At 45.5% G+C, this 18,636-nt stretch overlaps 3 protein-coding genes across 3 annotated transcripts; 2 read left to right on the top strand and 1 right to left on the bottom strand.

Annotated features, from left to right (window-relative positions):
• Positions 1-9,292: 9,292 nt before the first annotated feature.
• DFL_002279 (uncharacterized protein) lies at positions 9,293-11,063 on the top strand (the record flags this gene model as incomplete). The annotated part of the gene is made up of 2 exons (XM_067631040.1): positions 9,293-10,789; positions 10,848-11,063. The coding sequence occupies 2 exons, from the start codon at positions 9,293-9,295 to the stop codon at positions 11,061-11,063; spliced, it is 1,713 nt and encodes a 570-aa protein (XP_067493625.1).
• A 2,823-nt stretch (positions 11,064-13,886) lies between these two features.
• DFL_002278 (uncharacterized protein) lies at positions 13,887-15,779 on the top strand (the record flags this gene model as incomplete). The annotated part of the gene is made up of 7 exons (XM_067631039.1): positions 13,887-14,150; positions 14,271-14,313; positions 14,397-14,406; positions 14,560-14,601; positions 14,666-14,759; positions 14,823-14,949; positions 15,043-15,779. The coding sequence occupies 7 exons, from the start codon at positions 13,887-13,889 to the stop codon at positions 15,777-15,779; spliced, it is 1,317 nt and encodes a 438-aa protein (XP_067493624.1).
• A 484-nt stretch (positions 15,780-16,263) lies between these two features.
• On the bottom strand, positions 16,264-16,831 carry DFL_002277 (uncharacterized protein; the record flags this gene model as incomplete). The annotated part of the gene is made up of 2 exons (XM_067631038.1): positions 16,264-16,419; positions 16,478-16,831. 2 exons carry the CDS (start codon positions 16,829-16,831, stop codon positions 16,264-16,266), a joined length of 510 nt encoding a protein of 169 aa, XP_067493623.1.
• Between the last annotated feature and the right edge of the window lie 1,805 nt (positions 16,832-18,636).

Here is an 18,636-nt window from a genome sequence, read left to right as displayed (position 1 = left end):
TTTTTATAATGCCCTGCCTTTACGATCGTCGAGGAGGTTTCCGATACGTGATGTGGTGGAGCTGTTGTCAGGCAATATTATGGCGCTTATCACAAGGAGTTTCTGACGGATGCAGGATGCAGCACAAAGTATCAAGTATCAATATCAAAAACCTTTTGCTGCATAAGAGCCAAGCGAAATTTTGTACCCGTACCTGCAAAAAACATAGGAGGTTTAAATCTTTTTTTTTGTGATAGAAATATAAAAGGCTTGCTTACTGCGGAGCCTGCATGCCCAGAAGCTTGAGTATAGGTTGGCTACATGGTTGGTTCCTTTGCTATGGGGCAGCTCGCAAGCTGTACCTGGATAATTACAACCTTGAATTTCGTTACGCGCAACTCGCCGCCAGCCAGCGAAGCTTCCGTTATGCGGTTATACGTCATGCATCCGGATGCAAGACGTCCCCTTAACCGGAGGATTCATAGTTTCGAATCAGGAGCATCATCCTTGCCCCCCCAATAAAAATTTTATATTCGGATAATTCGAAAAAAAAAAAAGTATCCAATCGCAGTTGGAGATAACGGCAACGTGCTATAAATATATTACATCGAGATAGCTACAGATGTGACGAGATTGACAGGAACAACTTCATGTAAGGGGACGGAAGCAGGTTTGATCTCGTTTGGGATATCGCCTTGAGACCGGCCGTGACTTGCAGGCCTGGGCCGCGACCGGTTCGTTGAGCTGTCAACTTTTAGGAGGTCGAAATAACACAGGCAACGCAGATAGGTAATCGAGGTTGTCAAGAGCGCCTTGCGTGCGCGAAAGGTTGGGTAGAGTGAATAGACCAAGTTGGGAATAGGCTTTTAGTTGGTGTGGGTGAATAAGTGCCAGTGTTTCTAATCGATATGCGTGATTAGTTTTGGGGGATTACCTGTACCGCGAAGCCAGCCCAATAGATATGCGATCCTAAAAATTTCATCGAATATGCTAAAGTAAATTCCCAACTTTGCAGCTTTGTTAGGTCCGCTGGGCTTTCAACAAGTTCTCGGGCTAAATATCAAGAACAAAAACTTATGCAATTATGGTTATGCGTGCTCGTTAGTTCATGATATAAAATAACAATAGGGGTACGAGACCAGGTCCGCTGCGTGTTGCATGTTGGGTGGATCCCACGAGGTCAGTAACGTACAGCCTCGTCACTCGACAGCAGTACGTAATAACCAATATGATATTCGAGCACCACATGATTCAAATCATATACCTAAAAAATTCATTGACAGTAATATCGAAAAGCACATCCAAAAACAAAATGCGAAAATCATCGCCAGAAGTGCCGTTGCAGGCATATTTGGATATATCACAATGGCGCTCTTGAGTAATAATATGTATGTAATAATCCGCAGAACCCTGGAGCAAGCGACATGTCAATACTAAGAAAATACGTTGATCAATCGGAACCGTTGCTAGATTTTTAGCATGCAGGAACTTAGTTGGCAGATATTTCCCTAGAATGATGTAAATCCGTCAGATTTCTGCTATGGAGTACCAGAGTTCGTTGTATGTTAATAGTGGGCTATTCTGTGGTGGGAAAGAGAACCGCGCCTAGGCGGGTTTTGAAACCCTTGGTCAGTAGGAACGTCTGGAACAGAGCCGCGATTGGAGGATATACAAAGAGAGCTTACCCGCCGTCTTCAAAATGGTATATTGGGACCATTGGCAGTTGAAGTTGCAGTCTGGGGCCTGCAATTATTCTGCGCATTCGGGACGTAAAATTCAGATATACATATCGTCGTTAAGTCATAAAGATGCTTTCTCGGATCCTCAAAGCTATTAGCAGTCTTCTGTTACTTCCACTTGTATCAAGTGTACCCACGCCCCATACTACAGCGCCTGTCTGCGATGTCGCAAATGTAATTCTAACCATTTTTCTAATTAGTATGACCTGACTAATCATTATTTCCACCAACCGTTAGTTCGACAGCTTTCCCCTCTCGATATTAAACATCAACTACATCGGCAAACACAAGAATCTATACCGGTAGGCAATGACAGGAGGCAGTAGCACACTATAAGTCTCCAGCGTCAACGCCCACTCCGGCAACAACGTAGCCGCATGGAGCGTCGATACTATGTTATTACAAGGAACTCCAGCAATGTTAGCCGACTACCAAGACAGCAAGACGGAAAGTTTTGACCTTCGCGGTTTCGCATACGGATGTGCTTTACCTACGGGCTAGGGTGCTGTTCCTGTTCCAAGTAAATGCACGCTTACTGTCACGGGATGCTTTGGTTCTGGAAAAAGACGCTTACGCATGACCCGACGGGGTTGCGGCAGCAAATGGTAGAGACGCCGGATGGATTTTTCTCTGAGTTTAAAGGATTGAGGAAAGTTACGTTTGAGACTACGGGATTGTTGGGTACTTCGACGACTGTGGTGGGTTAATTGATGATGTTAGCTATGCTGTGAGACTGAAGGATTATTAATTTTTTTTGATCAATTGACCGATTGTATGTATACACCGCCCCGGACTTTCGTTAAAAATCCAGGATTAAGGCCTTTCAAAGTTCATGATTAATGCCTAAAAGTGTTCTATCTGAGTGCTTAGATAGGTATCTCATCATATTCTAGCAAACTACCCACCCGAGTGCCGTCACATGTAATCTAATATCTTGCTTTAACATTCGGCTTTTGAATTCTGAATCTGTATCTGTATTGTAAGACATAGTACTAATTCAACCGTCCGAACCCTGTCTTTCAGTGGCGTAATTCAAATATATAGTTCAAATACTTATACCATGTTGGATTTCGGCCAGAAGCCCGCGGGGACCGAGATGTTCAGACTAGGCTTGTTTGGAAGATTTCGAGATAATATACTGGTAGAGTCATCCTCTGGGTATACTATTCCGGGTCGGAGCCATAAAATCCGTTGTTTATATCTCATATTTGCTTTTTAGAAATTTGAATGACTTCCCTTAGCTCAATCGGTTCAGATTTTCAATATATTACGTACAGCTTATCTACAGTTTCCCCCAACCCAAGATTAAACTCTCGGAATGTCGAAAACATCAGATACACCATGCGCTCCTCCAACCTTCTATCAAGTCCCCGCTTCGTTCAAGAGTCAGGCAGACGTAGACAGACGTAAGCTCATACGTATATACATCTACATTCGAACTTGATATGTGGTCACGAGGAGGTGGCTGAAAAATGGCGTCGATACCGGACCTATCAGTTGATGTTTAAATGATTGACAACTTTTAGAAAACTCCCCTATAGGGGATAGTTCTATGCCAATTGACAAGTCGGGAATTGTATTATCCATCCTGGTCCCTGTTTAGCTTCCGTAGGGCTACTCAATCATTGTTGTTTTTTATAGAAGGCGCATTAGTGCGACAAGGATTCTCTAGGTTTTATGTCGATGGGGTTTGGCCGTCGGAGAACTAGGATGATTATGCATTGATGGTAAGATGGCGGGGTCTCGAGGGCTTTCGAAGGGTCTAGCGGCCCGGTTCTATCTAGAGACATTGCGGAGGGGCGAGGGTTCGGAATACGGGGGCTATTCATAGGCAATACAGTATGCCATAGTTATTGAACCGCGAGGCTTGGGTTGATCTGGTCCTATCATCAGACGTCAGAAAGAGCTAATCTTAATAAGTATATCGATTCGGATATTCTTAACACTCTAACATTGCCAGCAATCCTAATGCTGAGAATAGTCACTTATCTAATTCTTAGTAATATTTCCCTCCTAGTTAGACTACTAGAAACATATCTGAATTCTCAGGGTGTATTATGTCATAAACAAATTGTGTATCTGTTGGTTGAACAATTGAAATCGGAGTCCCCGAATTGACACCAGATTGAACACCTAGTTTAGTCCCCTGGAATATATTATCTCATGCACCGACAATCCAGCCGACGAGGAATGTGCTAATATGTGCCAAGATTCGTAAAACTATAACCATGAAGGCTAGCACAGTGGACGATGAAAGCGTCTTCCAATATAATTGATATCCACGGTGAGAGACATTAATATATCAAACAACGCCCTAGCCTAAAGAAGTCCAAGACACGCATGAAAAAAAAATTAAAATTGACAAAAAGGTGTATTGACCCAAGGCCAGCAAGATTTGACGTTGTGTGCATGGAATCTCTTCACCAGAAGGCCGAATCATCACAAGACAAGTCCATTGCCAACGGATCAAATTGCAATTGCAGCATTTTAGGATGCACACATGTGGTTCCCCGACGAGTCGCCTAGCAATCTGCCTTTCTGCAGCCCATTCCCGTTTCTCGCTAAGGCTTTTGCTTGGTTCCGAACATTACTTGATTCTGCATTAGCTGGGCATGCATGGATTTAGGGATAGTAACTTCTCGGAATTCGGCAGGCAGAGCTAGGGATCTAGACGGTTAGGCCGTCATGATGGTTTGCGTCACATCGATGAGCACCTGAGATATGAAGATGTGAAGCTTGAAGCCATTGGGCTAGTTGGGTTCTTGGTATATTACTTGGCTATATCGATAGTGAGGCTGATTAGTCCGCATGTCCGTCTTGGAATGTTTTTCTTTTATATAGAAAATTCGCACAATTCGAACCAGTCTCTTGAGATGGTGGAGACAAGGTTCCGCCAATGCCAGGGATCTTTGTCCCTCCTGGTCCTTTGCCATGCTCGATGATATGCATGCGATGTATGGAAACATTCCTGCCCCATTGACGCACAACCACTATTGAAGTTTAGCTGGCATGTTGGCTGGTTTTTCCAATACAAAGCTTCTTTTCCTGACGTAGTGGTAAGTAAGTTGGAAGCTAGGCTAAGCAGGGCTCGCCCGGATCTGCTTTAGCTTTGGAGCGAAGACACCCACCAGCCTGCTCGATTTTTTCGCCATGGGGCACAGCACGGTGAGATGAGAAAAAGCGAACATGAACACACAAACATGTTTCAACTGTTCCCAGCAGCGCCCAGAAAAATGCCGCGCGTCGTTGAAGGAGGTTGGCTTGGGATAGTTTATTTGAGCATTAGGGTTTGAAGTTAGCATTCGAATGCTTAATGTTCCGAGCCACCGTGACCAGTTTAACCCTGTCTGCCATGCTTTTCGATACATAAAGATTGTCGTCCTGTCCAGGTGTTCTAATCTGAATAAGGTATGCTAACGGCCCTATCATCGAGCCACATCCGCAAATTTGTCAGCCTGCCGGTAGGCATGAGGTTGCATATGGGTCAAGTGTGCTTCCCAAGGGGTTGTGATGGTGGTGGTGCGACAGTCAGGTTTCGATGTCTATGTGTCGGGATTGATTCCATGCCCATGTCTTCTTTAGAGTCCAAAGGTGCTGGACTGCGAATGTCTGCGCGCCTGCAGCGTGTTGTGCAACCTCACCAAATCACTACCCTATAACTACAGTTACCTATATGCTAGAGCTATAGCTATAGCTAGCTGGAGATATTGAATAATCAGATATGTTACAAAATGACGAAGTCTATTTATATGTCCCTCGGATATTCCTGTAGGGCCAGAAGCTGCAGCACGCAATTGTGTTCGTTTTCGCGAGGGGAGAAATTAAATCTGACAGGATGCAGCCGCTCAACGACCCGTGCATAATCAGTTGAGCTCGCGCTCAAAAGACACCATCGTCAATGCAATGGGACACTGCGAACGGGCAGTAAGCCGAGTACTATTGCTTCTCCCACAATCAACAGAACTCGAGCTCCCTCCTAACGTGCGATTAGTTTTTGCGGTAATACGGCATGAAAGGCTGACGGTTATCTTTAATCAAACTCATATGCTCATACATATGGCCTTGGCAAATTCGATTCATGATCTTCGAAGCAAGCTGTCATAAAGCATAGCAACCCTTGCGGGTCTAATCTAGCTTAAGCTGCTTAGCTACCCCTCTTGCTTGGAGCTTCTCGTTTGATACATTTCTTCCATGCAGGATGGACCCACCCCATTTACCCGATGTTTGGAACCGAAAGAACGGTTCAATTTCGAATTCGTGGGCGGGCGTATAGCAAAATTCCCTCGGGTTTCTCGGGTCCTCATGTGCTTTTGAGCTTTAATTGATGTTACGCTGGATTAGCTTGAAACTAGCTCCTCAAAGTTGAATGCTGTATGGATCTTGTGGAGCTATACGCAGAGTAGGTTCCAGTTTTGCATGGTGGGAAGGTTGGAATTCTATAACTAGCGGGCTGAGCTTGTGCAAAGCTACTGCAGAACCAGTGGATCCTTTATCGTTTAGAGCCCTTGTTGGCTGCATGTGCGATTATCTCATAATTTGCTGATCTGGTTTCGAGAATAGCCAGCTGCACATGGCAAGGGGGTACTGGGATGGTTGAAGGTTTTTTTTTTTGCCATGCCCAAGCTTAAATTTGGTTGTTTGATATATGTTATGTTATGTTATACGATGCTTGAAGGTCCCTTGTCTTGAGCTGTACCCCGTTCCACAGCCGACGGCTGGTTACAGATACTCCTGTCTTCTTTGCGAATTGAATCCATGTCGTTGTAATTGGGAGGTGCAGCTTATTTTTCTGGGCTCTGCATGCAACCTGCAGTCGGTACATTCTAGATGGAAGACTGTGAAGCATGTGCTCCGTTTATTTGGAAGACGGTGTGGAATCGTCGGCTCCAAAGGCTTGCCTTTTTTTTTTTTTAACGGTCAGAGGGCTTTCAAGAAAAAGTGATAGGATTTTTGGCCCGTGGTTCCCGCGGGTTCGTGGTGGGTTTTTATTACGGACGATTAAACTTCGGGATATGGGGGTATACACGATGTCCAGTCCCAACTTTGCCAGCCCGAGTTAGTTCTGTTCTGAACCCTATATGGGGTGGCGCAGAGCGGTGAGCCCTAAAGCTAGCCAGGATGGCATCGTCGACCATGCTATCCTGTGTCAATCGGTTTATGAGCTAGGAAAAGCATTTCACGCACGGAAAACAACAGCCAAGAGGCATTCAAGTTCATGTGTGGAACATCCAAGCTTATCTTGATCGAATGCCTTTTAAAAAAAAATAAAAAATAAAAAAATGTAGCAAGTATAGGATTTTTCTTAGCACGTTAACATGCCTTTGCAATCTGGCGATAAGAATATGAAAACCTTGACCTTGACCTTGACCTGTTATGTTATTTACGGCGCTCGTTTATCTGAATACCAAGCTCGATATCGATATTTTAGATCTGGCCGGAACATTTAACTGGGTCAAGTACCTGAACCAGACCCTGTTTGGCAGCTTGCTGCAGTTTTTCTAAACAAACCGTATAAAGCTTTTTTTTTTCCCTACCGGTTTGTCAAAAGGTATGGATTAGCAATCAAAAAAAAAAAAAATTTCGGCCTCGTCTGCAGAAAATTTGCAAGAGGCGAAGAGGCTTGTTTGTATTCTGCTTACTCGATGGGAATGTAATTGTAACTTTTGCTAGAGCTCATCGACAAGGTAAAAATTTCTCTCTATCCAGCTCCCAACCGGAAAGTAGCCGCGAGATCATAATTTTTACGTCTGTTGGTTGGAAATCTTCACCAATATATGACACCCACAGCCAAATTTTCCGTCATTTGAGAGAGACTGTCCAATCGAACGATTCCCATTAGAACTCTTTTAGTCACAGTTGACATGGACCAACTAGCTGGTCGCATCCTGTTGTTTGGAAACGACCGCAAGGCCAGGCAAGTCGCCTAAACTCTCGTGGCAAAACAACTGGTGCCCTGAAAAGCAAGAAAGAACAAAAGAAAGAACGGAACCAAAGGGACATTTCTGTCCACATAAGGCTCAGGTTGCACCTCCTTTTCCCTCGCCTTTCAACTGGGCTGTTGTAAAAACAATAGACACTCTTTGTACTACCGCAGATTTTCTGGCGGGATCCTTCTCTTGTTCACCGTTTTTCGACGCAGGTGCCGGATTCATTGGAAATCTACGAAGTGGGTAAGTGATCAGTCGGTATGTTTTGGGATGTTTCCCGTAACATATGTAGGGTTTCCCGTGCGAGTTCAATCACCAACCCGCAGCACGCCGCGGGTGCCCGATTTTTTTTTTTTTTTCCTTCTCCCTCTTTTCTTTCCTTCTTCCTTTTCGGTTTGCTTTGGTGGTAAATGGACGGATGCACAGGGTTTCCGGGCGAGTGGCAGGCCCCAACGTGCCTGTCTGGCTGCATCAGCGAGGCCTGCCCTGCGTGCGCGCGGGGATACCTAGATGAACCATGATTAGATGCATTTATTTTGCATTCGAGCGAGCTGTGGGCACAGTTTATAGTTAGAAAGGACGGGTTGCCGTCATAAACTGACTTCTTCGCCTCCTGCTGCGTCTTTCCGACCTCGAATTTTGATTTACCGCCCTTTCCCAGTGATATATTAATCTTTGACCTGCTGCACGTCTGGATTTCCTGTTTTCCTTTGCATTCATATTCGCACATTCGAACAATCGATCCGAACTGAATCCGGGCAGCGAAGCTGGTTAGTTAGCTAACAAAGCATTAGATCTCGCACAGCCACCAGCGTCCAATCAATCCCGTTGACACTAACGTACCTGTACAACAAACAATATCGTGGCCCTACTCCTCCCTTGAACCCAGATCGGAGCCAATAACTGGGAAAGTTGCCCGTTGGAAGTATCAGACGAATCGCTAGTACTTTGGGTGGCAGTTGCGTTTTTCTTCGTAAGTTTACCAAATCCATTCCGTAAAATGCGGGTCAGCTGGGCTGCTTCCGAGCAGTTGTCAGGAAGCATAATAACAATCAACGTGCCCCCCTCTTCCCATTCCCCCTTCCGCTTCCCCCCCTTCGAATCTGGTTCCTCGAGCTAGTTAGTTAGCAAGTAGTACGTACTTGGCTAGCAAGATAACTGAAGCCAAGGATCTTTAATTGAAAGAGGAGTAATAACTTCGTGGTTAGAGACATTAACTAACTTTTTGCGAGTTTAACTGTCCAGCATGAACTGATCGATATATAATCGCCTCTTCCCGCTTCCCTCTCTTTTCTTCCATCATCCTATGATCATATCATCAAATCATCGTCTCCTATAACTTTCCCTCTTTTATTCTCCATCTTCTCTTATTCTCCATCTTCTTTTCTTTCTTCATCTTCTTCTCTTCCGGGTCGTGAATATTCAAAGAAAACCCGCTTCAGTTCGATCTCCCTCACAGTTTTTTTTAACAAATCCTCTCAGCTCAGCAGCATCCTGACCAACACAAAACTTGCCCAACCCAACTGCCTCCTGCCGCATTCTCAATCCAACCATCTCTGGAACGACATCTCAGCATCAATCTCTTCCTCCTCGGCACCAACTAGCATTCGATTCAACCTACCAGCCACGGCATCCAAAGTACCAACCATGGCGACCAGTGCAGAGACCGAAAGTAAATCCGAGGGCACGTCCTCATCAAAACCGCCTAATTCGCGGTCATCCACATCGAGTAGTAGTCGTCTTGTCGAAAAACTCAGTCGCATTACCCCCACATCCTCTCCAAAACTAAATGGTGTCGTCGCTCCAACTGCAGACTCGGCTTCCGAGCGCAGTCTTGGTGCTTCTACCAAGCAGTCCCCTGTCCTTGGGGCACAATTGTCCAAACAATCCTCACCGGTCGAGCTCCCAGCTCCTGTTATCCAAGCCCCTGTTCCACAGAAGCCGAAGATCTCGCTACAACGAATGTTCTCCAGGACCGGGAAGAAGGAAGCAATCGAGGTGACACTGGTTCATACCAACGCTTCTACACCCGTTAACGGCGAGAGGCCGTCCACGGATCGTCAGACCAATGGAACCGACAAGAAGGCCGACTCGAAAGGCCCTCTGAAGAAGAATAGCATCTCTGAAGAGTCGACAAAAGCTGTCGCCAACAAGACAAAGGATGCTTTACTGAAACGTTTTGAGGCCCTCCCTGATGGTACCCATATACATCAACTAAAAAGTGCCAAGAGACAAGAGAGGCTTTCCGATATGCTTCGTGATCTCATCCTGGGGAAGAGAAAGGACGACCTTCCCGAGAGCGACAACCTCAACTTGGTATCTTCATGGGTAGAACAAATCAAGAGCGACAAGGACAAACTGGCAACCGACAAAAAGGGTGGTCCGAATTCTACATCAACTCTGGTCGAAAAATACGGCAAATGTCAAGAGGTTGTCGGTCGTGGTGCTTTTGGTATCGTCAGGATATCCCATAAAGCAGACCCCAACCACGAGGGCAAAGAACAGCTCTATGCCGTCAAGGAATTCAGACGTCGGCCACAAGAGTCTGCAAAGAGATATAATAAACGTTTAACTTCTGAGTTCTGCATCTCCTCGAGCCTTCGACATCCAAACGTTATTCACACTTTGGATCTCCTTCAGGATGCCAAGGGTGACTACTGCGAAGTTATGGAATACTGTGCTGGAGGAGACCTGTACACACTGATCCTATCTGCCGGTAAACTTGACTGCGCTGAAGCAGACTGCTACTTCAAGCAGCTCATGCGCGGTGTTGAATACATGCACGAGATGGGTGTCGCCCATCGTGACTTAAAACCGGAAAACCTATTGCTCACCAGCCGTGGAGCCCTCAAGATCACCGATTTCGGAAACGGAGAGTGCTTCCGTATGGCCTGGGAGAAAGAAGCTCACAAGACATGTGGTCTCTGCGGCTCTGCCCCGTACATTTCACCAGAGGAGTATATCGAAAAGGAATTCGACCCGAGAGCAGTTGATGTCTGGGCTACAGGTGTCATTTACATGGCCATGAGAACCGGTCGACACTTGTGGCGTGTCGCTAAGAGAGATGAAGATGAGTTCTTCCAGAAATATTTGGAAGGCCGCAAAGACGAGGCCGGGTATGGACCCATAGAAAGTCTTCATCGGGTATGTTTATTATCTATTATCTTAAAACGTTGAACAATTTACTAACAATCAACGCCAGGCTCGTTGCCGTAACGTCATCTACTCAATACTCGACCCCAATCCAACTCGTCGTATTACTGCCTCCCAGGTGTTGAAATCTGAATGGGGTAGAGAGATCAAAGTTTGCCAGGCTGGTGAAGAAGGTGACAACCCAAGCGTGCGGAACCACCAACCTCACCCTTCGACTACTGCCTCTACGGAGGACGCCCTAGGAACCAAGCAAGTCAAAGCCTAATATAATGCCTTTTCTTGCAGCCTCTCCTATCCTTTCTTTTCCTCTCTCATTCTCATATCGGATGCGCCTAGTCATCCGAAAACGTCCTCAAAGGACGAACCCCCTTCTTCAATTCACCGCGTTTCTAATGAAGCGCCAGGCTTGCCTCGTTTCTTAGATGCCAAGTTAGGCATTTGGCATTATACTCTCATTTAATCACGCGGTCTCCTTAGGCCCTCTCGCTTTCCACGGACAGGCTCCCACTAGATCTTGAGGCTCAGTCCTTGGCTAATTGGAACTAATGCTTCTCTGGTAGTAGAACCCCATTTTAGTCCTTTTCATAATATGTATTATACACTCTCGTTTTCCTTGTACCCTTTCAATCTATGATGATTACGAAAAGTGGCAGGCAGAAGAGAAATCAAAATACTTGCAATCGGAAGACGGAAACAAAAAAGTATTTATGGTGGGGAATGGTTGTTAAATGTTTGATTCTAGACTTTTCAAATATGTATTCCGAAATACAGCATGTCCTTTGTTTTTTAGTATGTTGGGAGGGAACGTTTTCATGCCTTTTTGTAAAGCTGTCACGAGGAGTTCTTGTGCTTTGGTTGTGATCCTTTGGTTCTTCTTTTTATTTTATTTTATTTTATCTTACCCTTTTTTCTTCTTCTTGTCCCTCGCTGACGACGGATTTATGACTACGAAGGCGTTTTTTCCCTTTCTTTCTCCTTGTGCTATTTTGTTACTGTTCCTTGGACCTCTTCTTACGCATTCTGGCGGGATACTTTTTCTATTGCTCAGAACCAGTACAGTACGGAGTCGGGATACGCACACGTCGGTTTTCTTACGATTTCCCTTGTATAAAGATATTTATTCTTCTACTAGTTAATTTTTCTTCTTCAGATCTTCTCTATCATTCTGCATTTTCTTACTATACCTCCGTTTTGCCTCGAAGTCTTAACACTTGTTCGAATGCATATTTGAGAGGCGGCATCGTGGATGGATGGATGGATCTCGATTCGGGGAAGGCCGGCCAGTCGTCACGGGTTTCTTTATAACGAATTGTGTCCTCTACAATGAAAATTACGATTTGGTACATCATGATTTCTTGCTTTGTTTTTATTTCTAAGAAATTCCTTATCCATTTTTCTCTACTTGCGGATTACGCAAGCACTGTGGCGGGCTTTTTGCACATTTCTCTCGTCTGTTCTAGTTTTTTTTTTGTTTATCGAATCGAATCAGTTTCAATGATGATGATGATGATGATGATGATGATAAATGATGACCACCACCACCACCATCACTTTAGTTAGATCGCGCTAAGGGAAAAACGAAATTCCGACGGGGAACTCCTAAACCCCCAAATCCAAAAGAAACCCCTCAATGTGCATGTTTATAAGAAACAGCTATTCCTGCCGAATGCAACGATGATATCATGACAGCGTTGCAGAAAAGAGGGACGAAGGAATGTCTTTCTTCCCCACGTCCGTTCCGTCTCTTGCCATTGCCGTCGCCTTCCAGGCGAATCGAAGGTGATCCGACCAATTGTTTCGAACGTTTACGTTCTGAGAATGTTCTGGTTTTTTTTTTTTTGACATTTATCCTTCTACACCACCATAGGTCTGGTTTTAGATTATGATAGGTGGATTGGTATTTCCCTCTTGATTAGGGCTGTGGCTTGGACTTAACCTCGAATCTTTCGTTTATACTTTTTTTTTTTGTGGACTGGGTGACATGACGTAGTGTTCGCGAATGTGGGCGTGATGTGGGTTTGTGACTTTTGACATGACAGGGGCGAGATGGGAGCGTGAATGATTGAGCCACGATCTCTCCATACTCGAAATATAGGATATAACCATCATGTGCTGAATAACCCCACGGGTTCGGGAGGCTCCCGACTTAATTATAAAGACGAGGTTTTACCGTTACCATTTTTTGGAAATATAATTACTCATGTGTCCCCTGAACGATTTTGCATGTGCACGCACGACCCTAAGTCCAAATGCCTTATGCCATCAGTTTATATCATCCTATGAGAGGTCTGTAAGATGTTCTAAGGTTAGCCGTTGAATTGGAGAATACCGTGGCACGGTCGAAATGTCGTACACTTATGAAACGGCATGGGGTTACACATGCGACGCCTTATCGATTACCTCGAACTCTTTCACCCTTCGGGATTCGTAGAATTCAATGGATACAGCGCTTCTTGAGAATTTGAAAGACTGGGTGCTGGAACCAGTTATAAATATATGATTCGAACTAACTGCGAATCGAAAAGCATATGAAAGGCCCCGCCAACGTGAAGTTCGTAACAGTATCACGAGAGCATGGACCAGCCCGAACAAGGAAGCTGGTGTCGGCAAACGATACAGGCTAGCTGCATATGCTTCGCATAGTTGTCAAGTGCTGGCCGTACTGGAAAGCTTCTGCTGCACTGTTCGGCCTTGTGGCAGACTTACTCGCGACTTTGTCTTTAATAACGGCTCCCTAAGATAGTGGAGGTTAGTTTACTAAGGAATGTTGGGTAGGACAGTAGTATACGTGAAACCGCAAACTGCCAGATCACATTTCCTTCGACTAAGTTCCGTCCTCCTGCTTTCCTTGTCGGTCGTACACGATCTGGGCTGCCGGTGGTGTGCTGATTCCCATTTGGAATCTAAACTATCTCCCGCTCTTTTCCCTTTCTTTCTCCTTAATCTCGGATTCGGACTATACTAGATCTCATACACAAGACATCACTTCTAGACGTTAAAACATCGCACAACTAGATCCCTCGATAGACCAATACCCCTCTACACCATCACCAACCATCCACCGAAAAAATTAGATTAAAAAACAACCATGCGATCCCGAAAACGTATCTTTCAAAAACCCGCTTCCTTCCTCCTCCTCTCCCTCCTGCTCTCCGCAACCGCTTTCGCCGCGACCTCCGATGCCTCCACCTCCACAGCCACCACAACGGCCAAAACAAAAGCCAAGAGTGATAAGATCCTCTTATCGCGAATACGCAGTTTGACGTTACGACATGGACAGATGACAACTAGTCGGAGGGTTTCGCCGATTCCTCAGTTGAAGTGTGTTGGTGGGGATGGGAAGGGGTTACATGTTCGTGATTTTTTTCCCCCGAAATTCAACATTTTTTTTAAGCCGACAGCTTTTTTCTGGCTTGGTTTATACGGTGGCTCTTAGTGGGATGTTGACTTGGATGCTTTTCGGGGAATTTAGGATGTAGATGTTATGAAGTGCACGAATATGGATGCAGATTATGGTAGGTCTTTTGTTCTTCATAAGATTCACTTCGATACCATTCAAAGGTCGATTGGCTAACAAATTTCTGTCACACCAAAATAGACGACGATGAGTAAGTCCGATTATTCACCCAGCAGAAAATTGAAACCCTGATGCCAATTTTTCGGTCTTCGCGATGTCTATATTTTATCTACAAATGAAGGGTAGCCGGGTTGGTTTGGCCAGGACCTAATTGCTAACGATACCTTTTTGGGGGTTGGAGCAGTGTATCATGGAGTTGCGAAGCTACCTTACCGCATTTCTTCAAGTAAGATCCCGAATACCCCGTTTACCAACATGGAAAATAGTAGTCCTGACAAAGGTGCCAACAGACTCGGGGCTACGGATGTTATCTGTGAAGGATATGCAAGTTCAGACGATCCGTTTGTGTTAAAGGGTAGCTGTGGGGTGGAATATATCCTTATGGTCAGAAGTCCCAAACACCAGTCTATATAAAACGCCGAAATACTTACCAATCTCCGAGTATAGTTAACGGAAGCCGGTCATAAGCAATATCCCAAAGTAGTAGAAGAACAGGTAAAGTTAAAAGAGGAAGAAAAGAAGAAAGAGGAGGAGGAAGAAGAGAAGAAAAAGGAAGAGGTGAAGCCTAGTACTAGTAAGTTATTTTTCCTTCCTTTATTTTCTCCTTAGCTTTTTCATATAGCGTTATCAATGCGAATTCTTTGGTGCTAATGACTAAAATATATAGGCTGGTCTGGTATGATCGAGTTTATATTATGGCTAGCAGCAATCGTCGGCTTCTTCGCGTTTATCGCCTACGCAGCATACAAAGCACCAGAACAACGACCGCAACCGCAACCTGGTGCATGGCAAGGTGATGGTGGATGGGGCCCTGGTGGCCCAGGCGGTGGAGGAGGCGGTGGAGGCGGAGGGGGCCCAGACGGATGGGGAGGTGGAAGCGGAGGCGACGATTGGAGAGGGTATAGAGACGATGCACCACCACCATACACGAAATCCCGCCCTTCGACATCCAGGAGAGGTACTAGTAGCTCATACTCCGGACGACAACAGCAGCAGCAGCAACAACAACAACAACAACCGATGCGAGAACAGTGGAGGCCTGGATTTTGGACTGGCGCGGCAACTGGAGCTGCTGCGACTTATATGGCGAATAACACTAGAGGCCAGAGCAGTAGGTCGAGGGAAAACTACGACCGAGAAAGAGAGACGGAACGAGCGGCTCAGGAGAGAGAGCGAGCAGCACAGGGAAGAGAGAGAGCGGCTCAGGAGAGGGAAAGGGCAGCACAGGAAAGGGCAGCACAGGAGAGAGCAGCAGAGAGAGCGGCCGAGAGAGCGGCAAGATATGGTGGCGGACCAGGAGGATGGCGGACCAGCAGCTATGGCGGGAGTTCATACGAAGGAGAGTCTGGTAGCTCGGCGTATGAGCATACAAGCACTGGATTCGGGCAGACACGAAGACGATAGTGTCACGAATTTCTTTCTTTTCTTTCTCCTTTTTCTTATGCTTATGATGTCTATGAAATGACGTTTGCATTTTCATTTTATCTCGCTTTTAGCATGGCGCCGGAGGTATAAATTGCTCTTTTTTTCCTGGTATTCCTTGCTATCCCACTTATCTTTTGCGTGCTGACATACCTTGGACGTGTGGTTTCTCTATATTCAATCCACTGAATAAACAATTAAAAAGCACCCAATTCCAATATCTTCCCGGTCCCATAACTAATATCTTCTCTCAAACCCTCTTTCCCAAAGAACAAAAACGCCAAAAAAAAAAGGTGGGGTCAATATGTTTCCCTTCGCTTTACAAAACCCTCTACAGAGGTCTTCTATTAACAATCCAAACAACCATGTGTATAAGAATGTTGAGCACCATGATTTGAATCTCCACCCCATCGGAACGACTCAATATACCCGCGAATATCTGCCACAAGCGCATGTTATCAACATCCTAGTTTGCAAACCAGGCGCTGATGGCGAAAGCGGGGGCAAATGAGTACTTAAAGGCTGCGTTTTCGGTGAGCAGTGGTTTTACATCGGTTCCTTCGAGGTATTTCCTTATTCGGTACCCTCGTGGGATGACTCGGTAGCCGTGACGTTCCATGTACTGTCATATCAAGTTAGTAATATCCTATAATTTTAAAAGAAATCGTGGGTATACGGACTTGAACCACCAGGATAACGAATAAAGACAAGAATGCAATCATCCTTGATAGCCTTCCAACTATATACCCAGCCACAACACCACCGAACGACCCCAATGACAACTGACGGTACTGAGTAGCATCAAAAATTCCAGTCCTACGCTTTTCATTCTCATCTTCTCCGATATGCCGTCTTTTAACCCTAAACTTCTGGTCCTCCTGACGAGCTTCGAGGATTCTGTCCGTTAGATAAGGTGCAGTTTGGCACCGTAGGATGCAGCTACGGCGCGGGAATAGGATTTGGTGGGAGACATAGAGAGCGGGTACTGTGAGACCGATTGTGAGGCGGAGACCGAGGGGACGGAGGAAAGCCATCTTAGTAGATACCCCTTTAGTAAACAACTTGAGTGCTTAGTTGGATTGAGGTGGAATTCGCGAATGGTGGTTTTTGGGAAGATCGTGGGTTTTGAAGATAAAGGCAATTGGTATCGGTCGGAGAAGAAGCTTGGGAACAAGAAAGAGAGCTTCCCCGGATTATGACGTCGATCCCGGCCCGATTGGGCACTTGGCGTCGCGGGGCGGTTCCCTGTTTCCCGGGACGTTTAACCACATTTTCAACACGTTGTTCTTCGAGTGAAGGAATAGAATTGATCTCGTGCCCAGACGCAGTTAGAACTTAGATTGCAGGGTTCCGAGATTAATTTATGTCACAGTTATAGTTTACGCCCGATAAAGAGCTGAAGAAACTGAAGGTTGTTCTTCGGAAATCCAAAAAATTGATAATTCAGGGGTATTCCGGAAACTATAGTACATTTTATATATTATAGACAGACAAGGAAATCGATCATGCAAACAGCATCCTCCTCTAGACTCCATTCCCACCAAAGTGGCTCAATGCGCCTTGAAATAGCGTGGCGGATATATGATGGTTTTCGTTCCAAAGGAAAATTTCTGCATTGACCCCTTTACCTCTTGTTGCAAGGACGGCAGGTATTGTAGCAGCAGGCGTAGCAAGCGTCGGTAGCATAGCCGTTCTTCTTGCACTCACCCCAGCAGGAGTTGATGACAGATGGTGATGGGCAGGCGCGTGCTATAAATTAGAACGTAACGTTAGTATTCCGTACTTTTGCGTGGTATCCTCCTAAGCCAATGCCTCTGAGGGTTATTGAGTACCTTTGAGTTCAGCGGGAACAGCGGCGGCAAAGATGGCTGGGACGGCCATGAGGATGACGATGAAGGACTTCATTTTGTCGGAATTTGCAATTGGAGGGAAGATTGTAGGTTTGGAAGGGTCTGCTTGTAATCGACTGCTTGTTCTTGATGATTTGAATGAATGATATTCGAACTTTAGCTGGCGGGACCCCGATGTATTTATACACTTCCTCGAGGCCGAAGAGCTCCAAGAATTTCTGAGTTCTGATATCATGATAGCATATCTTCGAAAGCTCAATTGTAGATGCAGCGGCCCGGCGGCGCGATAAACCGCATCGAAGATGTACCTTAGACACCCTCAGCCCATCGGATAACGATCGTCGCTTCAAGAACCATGGGACGCAATTACAGCGGACGGAGTTATGCGAAGAAGACAATACATGGCAATATCGGTGCACCTGGTCAATGAAGATCTATTCCCAAACAATCAAGACCATATAGCCTAAGATTGAGCCTCAGAAAAGATAGTCTACTGATTACTTCATGAAACGCCTAAACCCGAGCAATTATTCCAACTAGATAATCCCGCTAGAATACTTTCCAGGAAAACGGTTAAGAAAAACTCGCCAATTCAACATTACAATTGGTCGCCGTAATGAATAATATTATTGATGCTTGTATTGGGATATTGTGGAGGGGATTTAGTCCTTGCAGTCGGAGGCATTCGCCTAATATTTCACTGTAGTATGGCCGGCTCCATGCAGCTTCGCTTTCCCTGGTCAGAAACCCCAAATATACTTGGCTGGGGTAAAATCGACCCCGCTTATAATATATGCAAGCCACAGTCACAGAGCGCGCAGGCGGTATCGAACTTTTCCCCTGTGTTGTGATTCCCTTTTCGGAGCAAGACAGAATGTTCGCTGTGTTCTTGATTAGATGCCGAGACTACCATTCTTCCATGAACCCAGGTTTCGGCGAATTTCAACCGCCTTGGCTAGCGTTACAGGAGGCGATTGTTTTGTTTTCCA

This window comes from Arthrobotrys flagrans (genome assembly GCF_004000055.1).
Source record: "Arthrobotrys flagrans strain CBS H-5679 chromosome Unknown unitig_3, whole genome shotgun sequence".
Lineage (NCBI taxonomy): Eukaryota > Fungi > Ascomycota > Orbiliomycetes > Orbiliales > Orbiliaceae > Arthrobotrys > Arthrobotrys flagrans.
The sequence above is the reverse complement of the archived record's forward strand: the minus strand, read 5'-3'. Positions and strand labels throughout refer to the sequence as shown.